The 16,964-nt window shown below is 41.3% G+C and overlaps 2 protein-coding genes across 2 annotated transcripts; one reads left to right on the plus strand and one right to left on the minus strand.

The window, feature by feature from the left end:
* Window positions 1-2,241: 2,241 nt before the first annotated feature.
* On the minus strand, window positions 2,242-6,340 carry LOC139201960 (transmembrane protein 53). Its single transcript, XM_070831409.1, has 4 exons — window positions 6,239-6,340; window positions 5,540-5,799; window positions 2,885-3,131; window positions 2,242-2,751 (listed from the first exon to the last, which is right to left on the minus strand). The coding sequence occupies exons 2-4, from the start codon at window positions 5,774-5,776 to the stop codon at window positions 2,390-2,392; spliced, it is 846 nt and encodes a 281-aa protein (XP_070687510.1). The 5' UTR covers window positions 5,777-5,799; window positions 6,239-6,340; the 3' UTR covers window positions 2,242-2,389.
* A 6,254-nt stretch (window positions 6,341-12,594) lies between these two features.
* prrt4a (proline rich transmembrane protein 4a) lies at window positions 12,595-14,643 on the plus strand. Its single transcript, XM_070830534.1, has one exon. The coding sequence runs from the start codon at window positions 12,595-12,597 to the stop codon at window positions 14,641-14,643; it is 2,049 nt and encodes a 682-aa protein (XP_070686635.1).
* Window positions 14,644-16,964: the final 2,321 nt, after the last annotated feature.

Here is a 16,964-nt window from a genome sequence, read left to right on the forward strand (position 1 = left end):
GTTTTCTGTCGCAATCACAGTCCCATTTCATTTAATTAAATTTCATCATTTATGTAACTTATTGAAAACAAAGCAAACACTGTAAATCAAACAGAACTAATTGTTCATTGAGTACATAGTATGTATAATAATAAAGGAATAATTTACAGTGTATAAACAGATTTTTATCAAGGATAAATAGCAGATGGTTCTGTAATATACAACAGATACATACATGGAAATAATTCATATGCAAGTCCACGAGGATTCTGTCCTTGTGAAACGAGGGAGGGAGGTAAGGCTTTACAGTCAGAGGACTTCCCTGTCTCGACACACAGGAGACTAGTTTAACAGCTGAAGAGTTTACCCTCCTGCTGGAAGGTCTCAATTTCACTGTCTCTTAGCTCTATTTGTCCCACTGCTGCAGAATGAGCTTTACACTTCTGCACCTACCAATTTTTACCTTTTTCATGAGTGTTTCTTCTGTTAGTACCTTCAAAGTGAAAATTAATGGGACACACACACTCCATTTTAAATACATTTTTAAATTTTCTATAAATAGTTTGAGTAAAATGACATCAGACCTTCAACATGATACCTTCACATTCATTTCCAAACCACACAAGGATAAAGAAGAATGTTAACAAAAAATATTTGCAATGAGAGACAAAGATTTACAATATTAGAGTCACAGTTTAGTGTTTAATCTCCTTCAACAGACACGTCGTTGTTTTGTAAAATGTTAAAACAATTAACTATTGGCAGATATTAACAAATTTCAAGTCAAAAAGTTGTTACTTGCTGCTCTCAAGGTTCCCACTTCCTGTGACTAAAATGTTTCCATGGCCTAGAAATGTAACATGACATGCAAAAAAAATTTGGTCCGACATTACCAGAGCCACAGTGCTGCAGTTCTTTGTTCCAAACCAAAAATTGTGCAACCAAAGCTCCTGAAATCTACACTTTCCTGGCATGTTTCCCTACTTTGCCTCAGTTTTTCACTGATTCAATGGCCAGTCGTTTGGAGAAGACATGGGTACTAAAATTTCATGCAACCATAACCAATTAGAATGAGCGAAAAAGCAGAAACAACTCGAAGAAAAAAAATTACCAACCTTACCAAAGAAATGCTTGATTTGGTTAATGCGTTTTATTTTCATAATTACATCTCACAAGATTCCCTGATTAGCATCAAAAGTAGCAATGGTGTGCCAGAGTTGTTTACGTAAATATGAAAGGCTGGTTGGTGATAAAATGATGTTTTGGCTTAGAGAAAGTAGAAAACAGTGCATACACAAGGGCTTCTGTAAACAAGTTGTAATTTATACTTCATGATATAAATTATATTCAGTTCTGAAGAAAAACGTCTCCTCTCCAACTATCACACAACATTCACCCAAAGTGTTGTGTTACTCACAGGAAACTGGCAAGTGGAGAGGTTTCTTAACACTGCGACATTCAATAATGAGTACCATGCCAGATTTCATTTCCCTGTGCTCACCGTCACACCACTGATGTGAGAAACGGGAATATGCAACTTTACAATGCAACTTACTTCGAGGAGCACTTCTGTGACTTTACCTCCTGAGAAGAGAGAACAATCCACTGAGATGAAAGTCCCTGTGCTTAAACAAGTGACGCAACAGACAGTGTCCCTTCGCACGGGATCATTAAACTTCAATCTCTAGAAATTCCTTTGAATTAAAAATCAACATTCAGCATATTTGGTTTGGAAATAGTGGTTAAATTGTGTTATGAGCATGTAGTCCAACCTCAGATGTGTGTTCTTCTTATTCACACAAGGGCACTCTAATGTATGCATGTTTGTATTTTGGCTTTATGGAGACAAAAATCTGTTAATTATTTCATCATTTCAGCTGACCTGCAGACTATTTGGATTTTTGACTGATCAATTGCTTGTCATTTTTAAGCAAAAATTTTTTTGGATGTTTTTTTCGCTACCGAATAGCTTTATTGAATATAATTTTTGTACTGTTGATTGGACAAAAGAAGACACTTGAATGTCACTGTGAGAATGTGCGGTGGGAAAATGAAACTAATCATTTTACATGTATTTATTATTTTACTGTTGCATTGCACAGCAATATGTGCATTTACTGCAGCAATTCTAAAACAAGAGATGATGATGTAATAATAATAATGTTGGCGTCTTCGATTTGTATTGCACACATATGAGCTTGAAACTCATATTTCAAATTGTAATGTAATAGCGCTTTTTTGTCCAGTCAACATTACAAAATCCAAAAATATTCAGCATAAAAAAAAAAAAAAAAAAACATATAATATTCTAATGTCTTAAAAAAGCTGCAACCAGCAAATGAAGACCTGAACTAGGTTGGACTACATTCTCCAAACACTACTGTGGCATTAATGCTGTAATGAAACCATCTCACAGCTTGGCCTTCAGTGGGGCGATGTGAAGTGAGCGGAGGAATAAGTCCAGGGTGGCCAGATACTCTTGTTGGTGCCTCTTCAGGTGACCTGCATGTGTTGAATCCTCCCACTTCTTTACTGTGACGTCCATCCCGCGCTTCTTCCATTCATCAATCATTTCCTCCATAGATCGTGGGTCGCTCAACGCATCATTCTCACAAAAGAAGAACAGTGCAGGAGCGGTGACAGGAGTGTTCAAAAACGCGTCAATGCCTGCGTTAAAGTAGTCCACCGTTTGGCGCTTGAACATGCCAAAGTATAACAGGCTTGCTTTTTTTACCAGTGTCTCCCATTGCGGAAATACAGTCTTACCTAAACCTGGGCAGAGAGGAGAAAACCACACCATTTATGTTCGCATGTTTAGACATACAGCTTTGGCTCTGACATGTGTGATTCTGCATGATGGAATGTAATGAAATTAAAATAATGAATGTGTTACGATTGAACTGACCTATGGCCATCGTCTCCAGGGAGCCCACCACCAAGCTGTCAAAGACTTGGCCTTTGATCCTCTGTGTGAGCGCCTGATACTTCTGTGGGTCCCGGGACACGTGCACCAGCAGCTGGGAAAATGTGTAGCCACCGATAGAGAAGGCATGGACAAGCAGCATGCGGGACACAAAGCGTTCACTCTGGAGCAACTCCAGCAACGTCTTGGCACGGTCCAGACCCCAGCGAGGCCACAGGAACTCTTGCACCTTGTGGAAAAACAGACCCCTCATTTGAACCTCTCATTTGATTAAGAGCCTGTGACCAAATAAAGAAAGGCAGAAATCAAAAGGTAAAGTGATGACAGTGGGAATTTGTTTCCAGTTTTTGCAGCATTAGGTTGCATATGAACACCAATTGGCTTCAGGCAGTTTGAGTTAAGGTTCCATCCTTTAACTGAGGGTTTAAAGGTGCCCTAGGCCCTGTTACAGAAAACACAGGATCAGGTTTAATAAACTCTGAACCTATCCCCAGGCTACCTCTGAGATGGGAGGGGTAGCTAGTTAGCTCAATCAACTGAGTGTGTTCTAGAGCCCGACGATTAAGCGGTCAGCTGATTTTATCAGATATATCAATATCGACATGTTGTCCGATATGTGCCGATATGACAACTTTTAACAAAGCATAATACTGAAAAAGATGCATGATGCATTTAGAAATTGTGTAATCGCATAGTTTGTCCAGCAGAGCACGCTCTGACTCAACTGTTTACAATACTCTCATCACTGTCTGCAGCTCAGCTGAGCAAACAGTGTCGAACAGTGTTTCGCAGTAACGTAACTTGCAAACTAGTTTTGTGAGAGACATTGCTGGAAAGTTAATTAACAACGACCCCATCATTTTGTCTTTTCAATACAACTCTAATATAACCCTGTGTCAGGTCACTCATGTTTATCACATCTGTGTGCTAAGTTAGTGAGGTATCTAGCCAGCTATAGTCTGTCCGATCTGTCTCTTCCCATTCATTCTGCAGCTCTGTGAGGTGGTGGTGGTCTGCTGAATGTTTGCTTGCCACTACGCTGTTATCTAATGTTAGTTTAGATGTGTTAGTTGAGATGCAATGCTGAAAAATAAAGTCCATGCTAGGAGTGATAGCCATTAGCTTGCCAGCCCCATGCAACAAGGCAAAAAGTACATTGTTTGTAGTTTCACCCTCCAAAAACTTAATCTTCCTTTATGCAAACCAAGAGCCAACCGCCCAGACTGCAGCACATCTGCCAGATTATGGATGCAACGCTGCTGTTCCCAGAGCTTCGCTAAGTTTGCTTATTAGTCACATAAGTCATCACTGCGTTGTCTTTTGTGGTCAGCTGTAGTATTTAATTGGCATAATTCTGCTTGACGCTGAAACAGGAACCTGTTTCTATTTAAATCTGCGAATGTCTTCAACCCATTACTGGTGATTTCTTATGTTCCTGTTTCATATATTCTTATGTAACTATTGCTCAGAGCTATCTGGTTGAACCCTTGTACAATGTTTTGTTCTCTATGCACAAAACATTACTTTTCTGCAAACCCTTCATACAAAATAACATCTATTTGTAAAAAGTACTTTCTACAAACATAAAGCATGAAAGACCAATCAAAAATAAAAAGAGCAGTTTTCTCAGCCATCATATTGTATGAAATAAAAAACTTTGGTGGCAGGCAACACTATTACAGCCCAATATGCACTTTGATCAATTGTATGAATGAGGAAATGCCACGCTTGTCTAACAGCTCTTTCAGGCTCGGCCGGTGACGGAGAGAAACTCAGGGTTTGTTTTGTAAGCAGGTTAGGTTCACAGCATACTGCATTACCACCAATACTAAAAGTTTTTCATAACTTATGGAACAGATCGCTGTTGAGTTATGTTTGCCTGTCTGCTAAATGTGTTATATACATTCTCTACCTCATTAAGCATCTGTAAAGCTGATCTTTCTCAGCTTGAAACCTGCATTGTTTACAACCATGTTTACTAGTCTGCAGTACCTACACACTATCGCCACCTGTACATCAGTGCACTCCTAGACGCATTTCACTGCAGGTCTATCTGACCAGAGAGAAATGACTCCTTCGCTGCACTCACACATCTCACAGAATACGTCTTGTTTGTTGGTGCAATTATGTGTATGTGGGTTGCTTTAGCTCAGAGGTCTGTTCCCACTGTGGGATATGAATTAAATCAAGCATGACTGTGAACAGCCATAACAGAAAAGGATCTGTATTAAGGCCTGTAATGTGAATTTAGCAAATTAAGTTTGAGAGATATTACAAATACAGCGCTCCGACTTCACCCGAACATCTCAGAGGATAACAATTAACTCTTTATCTTATCAACACAAATGGGCCATTGCGAATTCAGATGCCTCAAACGCACGTGGATAATAGAAATTTCTATTCTAACGTAACCTATATTACCAAAATAGTGTTCAAATAATAAGTCCTTTCAAAACAGCTATGAATGTAGTTGACACTAATGGATTCATACAATCCAGTCAGGTTATTTTTTAACATTTAACTGGTGTCATAGCCGGCTTATCCCCAAAAAATAACTTATGTGTGGTTGTGATGCAAAGCTTTGACTATGTTGAATGTCAACCTTGAAGTGTCCTACACTGATTATACAGTCCTTACCTCACTTTCCACTACTAGTACATCAAAGCCGGTGCGGAAATAGATGTCACAGTACTTGGCCACAGCTTGAGGGCGTGAACCCAACCATGGCAGGAGCAGCATAAGTGGTTTATGGTCTTCAGAGGCGTGTGTCTGACATCCTGACACAGGAGATGCAGATTCATTCAGGTAGAAGGTGACATTTTTACTGAGGCGGTGGGCAGTAACGCCACTGCTCAGGACCGTCCTACACAGCATAGCAAGCCTGCTGCTCCCAGTGTCTGCGGACGACGAGGAACAGGGGGACAATGATTCAAAATATAAACAGATGTAAAGATGCAAGCATTATTTTTACCACACAGTTTGCTCATTAACTATGGTGACATACAGAAAAACACACCGTGTAGGTCAGCCAGCCCTACGTTACCTCTAAAATCACCCCCTGCTAGCATAACGTCTGCTGTAGCGTTAGCAACGTGTTAAGAATACAGATAACGTTAGCTAGCTTGTGTGTTCACTCATTCAAGTTAGCATACAGGTTCTTACGCATAACTTCTCCTACTTTTTAAGAGCGAACAAGCCATCTTCTGCGGTGGTAAAACACGAACACAAATTAGAGGAGCTCGAAAAAAAGTCCTTGGCTAAGTTTAACTTGAGGTCAACTGAGAGTGTGTGGCAGTTAAACGTAACTTTCCGCAGTCCGCTGGCTGACTTACTGACCTGGTTTCTGCTGTGTCAGTGATGCTCTGATCCGGCTGCTCCTACAAACCACACCGTGGCACAGCAGTGTAAAGGTGAACAAGCTCTAAGCATAGATCCTCTGTTTTAAGAGGCTGTGTTTAACTAATCTATCGACATGTCCCCTCCTTCTTTTCCTGGCTTCCTCTTCACCTTCTTCATCTGATGTGGGATCCCCCGCTGGCAGTCAGTCACATCTACAGGCGAACTGCTGCCCTCCTCCGGAGATAAGGTGATCGGCCAAAGAGCCCCACTAAAACAATACTAAGTTTATGTTCTGATGTATTAACCTCCAACATTGTCAACACAGGGTTGTTTGTGATCCCTCAGTGTATGTTTACACAGTGCAGCAACATGAGGTTCAAGGTCATTCTAATCTATCTATCTATCTATCTATCTATCTATCTATCTATCTATCTATCTATCTATCTGTCTGTCTATCTGTCTATCTATCTGTCTGTTGATCTGTCTGTCTATCTATCTATCTATCTATCTATCTATCTGTCTATCTGCCTATCTGTCTATATATCTGTCTGTCTGTCGATCTGTCTATCTGTCGATCTGTCTATCCATCTGTCTGTCTGTCTGTCTATCTATCTATCTGTCTATCTATCTATCTGTCTATCTATCTATCTATCTATCTATCTGTCTATCTACCCACCTGTCTGTCTGTCTATCTATCTGTCTGTCTGTCTGTCTATCTATCTGTCTATCTATCGATCTGTCTATCTGTCTATCGATCTGTCTGTCTGTCTATCCATCTGTCTGTCTGTCTGTCTGTCTATCTATCTGTCTATCTATCCATCTGTCTGTCTGTCTATCCATCTGTCTGTCTGTCTGTCTGTCTATCTATCTGTCTATCTATCGATCTGTCTATCTGTCTATCGATCTGTCTGTCTGTCTATCTATCTGTCTATCTGTCTATCTGTCTATCTATCTGTCTATCTATCGATCTGTCTATCTGTCTATCTGTCTGTCTGTCTGTCTATCCGTCTGTCTGTCTGTCTGTCTGTCTATCTATCTATCTGTCTATCTATCCATCTGTCTGTCTGTCTATCCATCTGTCTGTCTGTCTGTCTATCTATCGTTCTGTCTATCTGTCTATCTATCCATCTGTCTGTCTGTCTATCGATCTGTCTGTCTGTCTATCTATCTGTCTATCTGTCTATCCATCTGTCTGTCTATCTATCTATCTATCTGTCTATCTATCCATCTGTCTATCTGTCTGTTACATTATCAGCAGACTAAATTAAAGACAGAAACAGAAAAGTCATAGTGGCATAACGTTCAGGAATTCATGTAAAGTGTCTGTTGAGTTTATAGTGATCCTCTATTATAAACATTTCTGAAATGTCTGAATTGTCTGAATTTTCGATATCATGGAGAAATGTATCACGCCATACTAAGATTTACAAAGAAAGAAAAACTAGTTTCTAATATGTTGAACAGGAAGTGGCATTCATGCAGTGTTGACCAAGAACAACTTCTTCTTTTGCCCTGGTCCCTCTGACTTCCACAGGAAAGGAGAGAGGCGATGAATCTGTGCGGTCAGGTCATGTAAAGGGCTTTTTATGTTCGCATGGACGTATAGTAGGACTCAATATGCAGCATACAACTTTATCTTATCCACGCCCTTTATCCTGGCCAGGGCCATGACTTGTTTTTATCCTCCTCTTTGCTTGTGCAGCTTTGTTTCTGTGTCTTGTTCCGACTGTCCACATTCCCAGCTGGACCCCAGTCCCTGCTGACTTTGTCTTGTTTGAGGATGACTTGTCTAAACAGAAACCAGTTGCCCAATGAATTAGGATAGCAAGTGTGAGGCGGCAATAATTTGGCCATGTCCCTCACTGAGCTCATATGTTTGGCCTGTCATTGTTCCTTTCCAGTCCCTTTAGTTACGGCTGGGTTGCTGCTTTCCTGTGTCCTCATCAGACAGCGGGTTAACCACACCCCTCGGGAAGTTCCTGTCTTCAACACTGACTGACTGCCTAAATTATCTGAAATGGGTTTTACTGGCTTTCAGTCTTTGTTTCTGTGAATGAAATCAAATCGGTGCTTTTTCTTAAAAGTTTATGCAGATGCAAGATGAAATTTAGGAGACAGCCAGTAAACTGCTCTGTTCATCACTGGCTGCGGTGTTTGCTGTCACAGCCAACATTAGTCTTGGCACGCAGGACCAGCCTTTATGTCTTTGTGTTTTGTGCTAAATATATGTTTGGCAGATTTGTTTGGGATGCAGCTTGATCCTTATTCATCAAGAGTTTTTGGATAGAAGGAGAATCGATGTGCATTTGGCAGAATGCCCATGCAACAATAATTCTAGCTTGAAAAGTCCTGTGCACTGCTAATTCAGCGATGGTCAGTGGAGAGTTTAAAAGAGAATTTTTCACATCCTGACATCAGCCAGACTGGAGCATAATATAAGTGTGATTGTGCTTTTAACTCTCAGACTCTAAACGCACCCAAAGGTATGTGGATCAGTGTCTATTTTGGAACCAAGGCTGGGAATTGAATTAGGCCATGAGGCTACTGGATTTCCCCTATTGGGTAAAAACAGCACACGTGAACAAGTCTGATAACACTGGAAGGAGAAACATGAAGACAACGATTAACATGGCACCATCAGAGAGAGGTCATCCGTGTCAAAGGCTTTTGCCACAATAATTGCCATGGCACAAGATCACGAGCTGTAATTACGGACTTAAGGTTAGCAATTCTTTGTTAAAAAGTGCATCCGCTTGGTTTCAGAAGTACTGTACTTACACATGCACACAAGTAACCACTGCCATGCATTATGCATGTATGCTATTCAAAGAGAATTTTCTGCCTCATCTGCTGTTTGTGGCATGTTTCAAACTGAGCTCTTCATGTGATGGCTGCTTTATGAGCAAGGGCACAGCATCAGTTAAATTACATTCAATAGCATGTATTGATCTGTAGCACTGGTTAGTTCAGTGCAGGGTACATCCTGCCTGTCGGTTGATGAGTGTGCTTTGCCCCTTCTGACATATTTATTTCCTTTACTCTTTTTCTTTTTTTCTTTCTTGCTTGCTCCCTCTCTTGTCTTCTCTTCTACACTCATCTAAACATCACATACTGTGCATCACACACCAGAGGAATTTGTGAGAGTGTCTTCGGGGAACAGAAACAGCAGCGAGGTATCTGTGCAACTATAAAAGAGAGTGAGTGTGGCGTGGATGATGCCTCAGATTTAGGAGAATGGGATCGTGCAAACAGTCAAACTTGCTGTCAGATCAGTGCAGCGGCAGAGTGTGGGACAGCGGGGGTTGTCTCGAGGAGGTGGGGTCTGTCCCATGTGTCGGCTGTCTGATGGAGAGAACAGGGGCACAGCACAGTGAGTATGAAAGGACACAGAGTGCTACGCAGTGAGAGACTGCAGGCATGCAGCAACACAGAGCAGCATATATGTTTAAAGAGGCTGCAGCAGAGTGGGCTACTGATGAGGTAGGAAAGCTGGAACAAGACAAGCAGCTGTGTGCTTCATGTATTTTCATTTGCTATTGTTGTGAATGAATTTTTGAATGTTTATATTTGAGTGAGTATTTGAGTGTATGTCACAGGGCTTTATAAGAGAAAGGGTATAGGGTTTTCAAGATAGTGTTTTCATATGCCTAATTGGAATGTTTTCCATATACCCTATTTGCATTTTAGCACTCAGTCCATGTGCAGAGAGTCGAGCTATTTACTGCAGATGTCCTAGCAATGTACAGCATTTGATGAGTGGTTGCGCTGATTGTGTTTCTTTTTTCTCCAGGTGTGTTAAGCATGAGATCCTCACAGACCTGAGGTCAGAGATCTGTCAAACATGTGATTGGACAATACCCCTGAAAACCTGCAGCATGTGACTTTGCAGTGCAGACCCTCACCATGCTCTCTCCGTGGAATCTTTATCTTCTTCTCCCCCTGTCCTTGCCTCTCTTATTTCACGTCAAAGCCTTTACTGGAGAGAATGTCAAGGAAACACAACAGCCAGACAGTGAGACAGAAGAACAGCGTCTCACGCAGCCCTCACAGAGACCTCGTGGATCCGGGAATCCCACGTTTGGAACTGAGACTGTTGACTTCCTGGGTCGACCCTTGAGTTGGCACTTATCTGAGGAATCAGACAGACAAGGTGTTATTGGTGAATACACTGATATACAGGAGAGCACAGAGACATCTCTTTTTTATGCTAACGAGAAAGGATTTATTATATCCACACCCCTAGATAGTGCTGCAAAAGATGCTACCTCCAATGAGAGAACACAACCAAGAGGGTCTTCATCAGGAGGGGTACCACCTAAACCTCCCCAGGAACAGCAAACAATAAAGTATCAGCCAGCCAAGATCATCACTGGATCTTTATTTCAATCTGCACAGACTGGAGAGAGTCAGCCAACTTTCCCAACCTCGCAGAATGAGACAACAGATAGCCAGTTACCTTTTGTTCTCTATAACTCACTTCCATCAGACCAGGACTCCTCTTCATCACTGTCTACTGGACCTGGGCCCAGCCCTGATTACCCGACTCCACCAGTAGAGACTTCCAATTGGGGAAGGCCCTTGGGCCCTTCTGTCATCCCACAGGGAAAGGCACATCCAGGGACTGTCTCAGCAAAAGAGACCGGAGATGAACTCATTGATATTACAGATCATATTTTACACAGAGGAGCTGTCAGCACAGAGGCAGATGAAGGTAAGAGTCTTTCCTTTGTCGTTTGCTTAACCTGACATCAATCACAGTTAACACTGTTTCCATATGGCCTATTGTGAATGGTAGCATTTATAATGTTGACCTAGAATGAAACCAATAACACTCAACACAAGTCTATGTGAGACTGCAGTGTTTGTGATATGTATTCTGCTGGCAGACACAGTTGTTTTACATTCACAGAATGTTTTGCAACAGTCCCCCAAGCTTTCACTCTCCTCTAACTCTTCCACAACCCTGTCTCCCCAGTCTAGCCCTCTAAATCCCTCCATCACAGATGCTCCCACTCTGTCTTCTATCTTGACAGTGCATCAAAACTGCATTCCCATTGTCCATTACTCACATCCAAACATTTCTTCACAATGTGGTGCACACCTGCACCAACAGTGTTTGTTGTGTACACATGCATATACACACACACCCAAAGGCACACACAAGATGACACTCACTCAAAGTAAATGATGTGTTGTGTCCACAAGCATAGGGGGAGGAAAGCTTTGACAGAACTGTGTGAGAAATTTGCCTTCTTCAAGCTGCCCATGCATTTAATACCAGACACAATTTTCAGCCTTAACAGCCAGTTTGTTGAATGATCATCATATTATGATTCTTATATCAAACATTGCTAGAAAAAGGTTTTTTTAGATTTGGCAGTGAACACAGTGAAACCCCCTTGCTTGTTTGCAGCTTCTGCATCTCTACATCACTCCACCACTAATGGAGGACGAGAAATAGGACACATCCCATTTATAACGACATGGTTTCCTCATTCTGTTGGTTCCATACAGCTCACTCTGAATGTTATGTCTAAAGAGAATGAGATGCTTTCATTATTTATTGGTTACATAATCGTAGTCAGATATGAAAATGAAATACCTCTGCAGATTCTCGTTGAGATGATGCAACATTAATGATGGCGTAACACCTCTTGACCACGCTTAATAATAGCAGCACAAAATGAGAGCAGCAATGAGGTCAATACTGGCTAATCAACACACATCTTTCTCTCTCTCTCTTGGACAAACACATACACACAGACACTACGTGCTCATGCTCCCACTCTCTCTGTGACCCAGTTAGACTTCCCAGTTATCAGCCTGCTCTGTTTTATTATGGATTAACTTCACACACGGCAGATTCTGCCCTGCTCTCTTTCCCGGACAATGAAGACATATTCACGTGATTTACTTTGGCATTGGTTAGATTATTATGTTGGTTTCATTGGCAAATTAACGTCATCATCATTAAAATTGCCAATTGATATCTCACAACCAAAAATATGATATCATGAATATACAGCCAGCTGCTAACACTTTGAGGTAAATGCTAACATCTGCATGCTAACATGTTCATAATGACATGATGTTTAGTTAATTATAATATAATAATAGTTGATAGTAGTTTAGCATTTTCAAAACCTTATTTTTTTGTGTGTTAGCAAGCACATTCCATTTGGTTATATAAAATTATATCTGTACAGAAAATCTTAATATTTTCTACCTTTTTGTTCTCTGCTGACACTACAAATAAGTTGGTCCATTTCATTTTATTGTACTTTACAGATGACTCCAAGGATGATAACCAACATGTCTCAAAGACCAGTGGCACGCTCTTGCTTGATGGTAACATGGACACATCTGCCACAACCTGCAAAACAACAACCCAGTCCTGGACATCAACATCAACCTACCCAGATGATTTTATTCCTGACGAGTCCCCGCGCCTTTCTCTGGCCCTCAGCCCTACCCATTTTGTCCCACTGTATTCGGACTGGAACTCTGCCCTCGCCACATGGGGATTTGCGTGGGAAGCACACATCTATGGTCTGGGGTCTGTCTTCAGTGTATTTGGCCTCATTTCTGTGGTCTGCCTCTTAGGCCTGCCCCTGCGATGTCCCCCAGGAAGCGCCTACTTCACCCTGCTGCACTTGTTCCTCCTAGCATTTGCCGGGATCCAGGCTTTCTGTTTGCTCTATGATGCTTACAATCACCAAGATCGTCTTCCTCCTCTCGGCTCTCTGCTGCTCTCTGAGTTGCCCTTCCCCTGTTTGATCTCAGCCTTCTCCCTGGCCTTCCTCCTTCTGTCCTTGCGCTCACGCATGCGTCTTACACTTGCGAATTCCACATCATTCTCAGCCTTGCCAAAACCTTGCCTGTTACTGTGCCTGTCTCTGTTGCATTCTGGAGTCTCTTTAGGGTGCGTTGGCATGCTCCAGCTCTTCAGCAACATCCCGACTGTGATCCTGCTGTTTCCTCAGGGTGTTTTTGTGTGTCTCACCATCTTCCTCTCATGCTCCTACCTCATCTTCTACTGCTTAATACAAGTCGACACCAAACACATCTACAGGCTGAATGACAACGGAGAGAGTGGAGGATCTCCTGAAGTAATGCGACCTGCAAGTTGCCCCTTTGCCAAAGTGGAGGACTGGGGTAGGGCTGCAGGAGCTGGAGTAGGGGCTTCGTTATGTTTGTTAGGGTGTGGAGGCCTCCAGCTTTATGGGATCCTCCATGCCCTTGGTTTGGGTGGGGTTGACGGCTATGGGTTCCAGCCCTGGCCCTGGTGGGGATACCAGGTAGGCTGCAGGCTCTGTGAGGTTGGGGTGTGTCTAGGTTTGTCTCTCATTGGTACACACCCTCTATTTTGTCACAACAGCCCCTCTATCAAGACAATAACTCATCCTAGGCCAGGATCTTGGTCCCGCCTGTCCTGCAGCTCTCCTGCACGAGGGCTCACCCTGCCCTCTCAGGGAGGTACAAATTCCCCTGTCCTCTCCTCTCATGATTCCTGGTCCCAAGGTAAGCAAGAAAAGCTGGTGGTCTGTGCTGTCATCACTAAGGGAAATTCAGAGGCTCTTCCTCTTTTCTCAATGGTGGATCCTCCTGGAAATGGGCTTGACTGTGTTCGCAAGTCAAGTCAAACCCGGAAGACTGTACTACCTCTGCCCACACCCCCAAGCCCGCCGCACAAGTCTAGAAATGCAGCGGAGTCTCAGATATCATCACTGGATAGCCTTAGGCTGGAGACTGACTCTACTGTGGACCTGCGGCCCCCATCTCCCATAGACTTGTCTCGCAGCATTGACCAGGCTCTGTTCAGTGAATCCCTATTCTCTCACAGTATCTTTGGTTTGCCAAGGCTATCCCATGCTTCTTCCAGCCTCTCTTTGAGCTCTCCTAGCCAAGGCATGTCAAAACAAGGGCCTAGCTCTGTGGAAAATGGTCTGTACCGTACCTCTTCCTGTGGAGACATGGATCAAGAGAACGCCCTGTCCAGCTCAAGACCTTCCCAACCACTTGGCTCTTTGGCATCTCACACCAAGTCACCAATGTCACCAGAGCAATGGGATTGGAAAGGGAGTGTCTCTGGCTCAACTCAGGGTCTGTGCAGCAATCCCAAGGAGACAGGAAAGCTGCGCTCCCATTCCTGGGCCAACAGAGGTCAAAACTTTACTCAGAGCAGCCTCCCCAGAGCAATCCCACACCTGTCTCACCACAGGCGGTACCGGACCCTGAGCTTAGCCTCCCAGGACAGTCACGGATCTGGCCGGCTGGCAGGGACCAAACACCTGAGTGAAAGCAAACAGCTGGAGTGGGATCTGGCCGTACAAGCAGAGTTTGTCAATGTGTGCAGACAAATTGATGCTCTGAGTGTTTGTAGTGACACCATTGAATTGTAGAAAGTTATAATGGTCTAATTGTTATTGGAATGTACATGATACTCAATAGTAGACTGTGATTTGGTTAGATGGAGAAATCACATTGTACATCATAAACGTTATGCAGATGATAATAATAATAAACTAGAGAGAGGGGAATGGACATTATTGATACAATATGTAAACCTTAAACATTTTTTCTATAAATATTATATATACTGTTGATATTATATATATTCTAAACTTGATTTGAAAGGCTGCACTGTTTTCAGCAACATCACTAAAATCTTCTCTTGGCAGCCATGTTTTTTTTTATATTGTGTCAGCATTCTAATTTATATGCTTGTTCCAATTAGACATTCATGTCAAAAATACATTATCTATTGCTGAAGGGTGCAAACGCTATCAATATCTGTATAACTGACATGTTGAATCCTGCAGAGGTCTATGAAAGGAATATAAAGGAATTTTAAAGAAAAGCCCTCTCTAATTGTGAGTGGACATGTAATATGGACTCAAACAAAGTTTAATTTTGCACCGTTCACGTACTTTTGTGTTTTCTTTAGTTTCTCTAGTCTAGCTAGCCCATTCCCTGTTTTGATTGTATGGACACAATTTCATCAACAGTGGTAAACAATATGTGGAAATATGTAATTCAGTGGTAATTCAAGCTTATGCGTCATCATGCTAACAGTCATTTTGGGGTGTAGTACTTGTAGTACTCCTCACAGGTTGATCGTATGAAATTTCAGTGTGTGTAGTAATAAACATGGAAATTCAAAGAAAACGCAAATATACAGAGAATGAGTTTGTCTTCCATGTTTTTGCATTGCCAGCATAGACAGCCATTTAAGTGCTATCTTGTTTGTAAACTTTCAAAGTTACTTTTTTTAAAATTACTATTGGGTGGTAAATAGACATTGTATAAAAATATGGTGAGAACTTCTGGGCACATGTAAAGGCTTTCCTGAAAATGTGAAAGGTGAATGTTGATGGTGATTTTGAACATATTGCCCTTTAGTGGCATTGAGGAAAATCACTTGTAGTAGGAAAGATCATAAACTACACTTTTTACATCATAAATTCTGGATGATAAAAATGTTACAAACAATATCAATATGCCCTTGTCAAAATTATCTTTATTCAACACTATTTACAGTCCATTTTGTTTTGAAACCTTACGGCGGCTGATAGAATGACAGAAAATACAGAAATACAATTTCTGTATTTTCTGTCATCCTAAAGTAAGAAAAGCCGTCAAATAATTTTGTCAACAAGTACAATAGCTCATTTAATTGGTTTAAATTAAGATCCAGAGTTCTTCGTAGAGTGATGCTGTAATACCAGAGACATTGAGTATCCCAGAGAAATAAGCAATCACATTGAAAACTGATAAATGAATGTTTTGTCTACAATTCTATAAAAAAAATTCATCTAATTGGAATATTGCCACACTACTGTACTGACTCCATAGCCCTACTTCTTTGATTAACTATCTAATTTTTAATATATTCAAAAAAACAAATAACTACATATGTTACGTATTATGTACAATAGCCTCATAATTAAATTATGTGTTTTTGTAAAATGAAATTATGGAAGATCACAACATGTTAAGCCAGTGTGATTGATTTGTATTATGAATATAAATATGGGGATGATGTATGGAATTCTAATCAGATAAGTGAAATGCAAAGCGTTGATAGTGTCCTGTCTTCAAACATTTTGTTACCAAGTATTTTCTATGCCAAATAAAATGGACTGAGGAAAATCCAGAGTGAGATTACACAAGATTGGTCCTTTAAGGCGCTCCTTGTTACAAATGTGTATAAGTGAATTAAGGCCGATGCTAAGCTTTGGTCCCTTCTGCAAGAGTGCAGCACATTCAAGGAGCTCATTGGCTGGGGGTGAGATTACATGTCGGGTGATCTGAGAAGAACACCCAACATGTAACAGCCACATTTTCACCAGAAATTATATCGGATTTTGCTTAAACACAAACAAATCAGTGCGGCAAAAAGATAATGAGAACATAACTGTACTGTATGTATTATAGACAAGGTCGCAGGCTAAAATATGACCATCGCTACATACAGTATAATTCAACATAATTTTATATTTCTGGCATCTGTTTTTTTATTATCAACAGATAGCTGTTTTCAAGCTACTTAATTTTGTGCTACTTTCCTCTTTGAATGAAAATGCATTCAAAACATATTGCCAAAAACATGCTGCTTTCTTTTTTATGTCTTTTATTCTGTAAATAAAGTATCTGAATGTTTGAGCTTCAGCAAAATATGAAGTCTTGTGTGATATATTAAATAAGAATGGAAATATAGGGC

The sequence above is a fragment of the Pempheris klunzingeri genome, chromosome 5 (assembly GCF_042242105.1).
Source record: "Pempheris klunzingeri isolate RE-2024b chromosome 5, fPemKlu1.hap1, whole genome shotgun sequence".
NCBI classification, from domain to species: Eukaryota; Metazoa; Chordata; class Actinopteri; order Acropomatiformes; family Pempheridae; genus Pempheris; species Pempheris klunzingeri.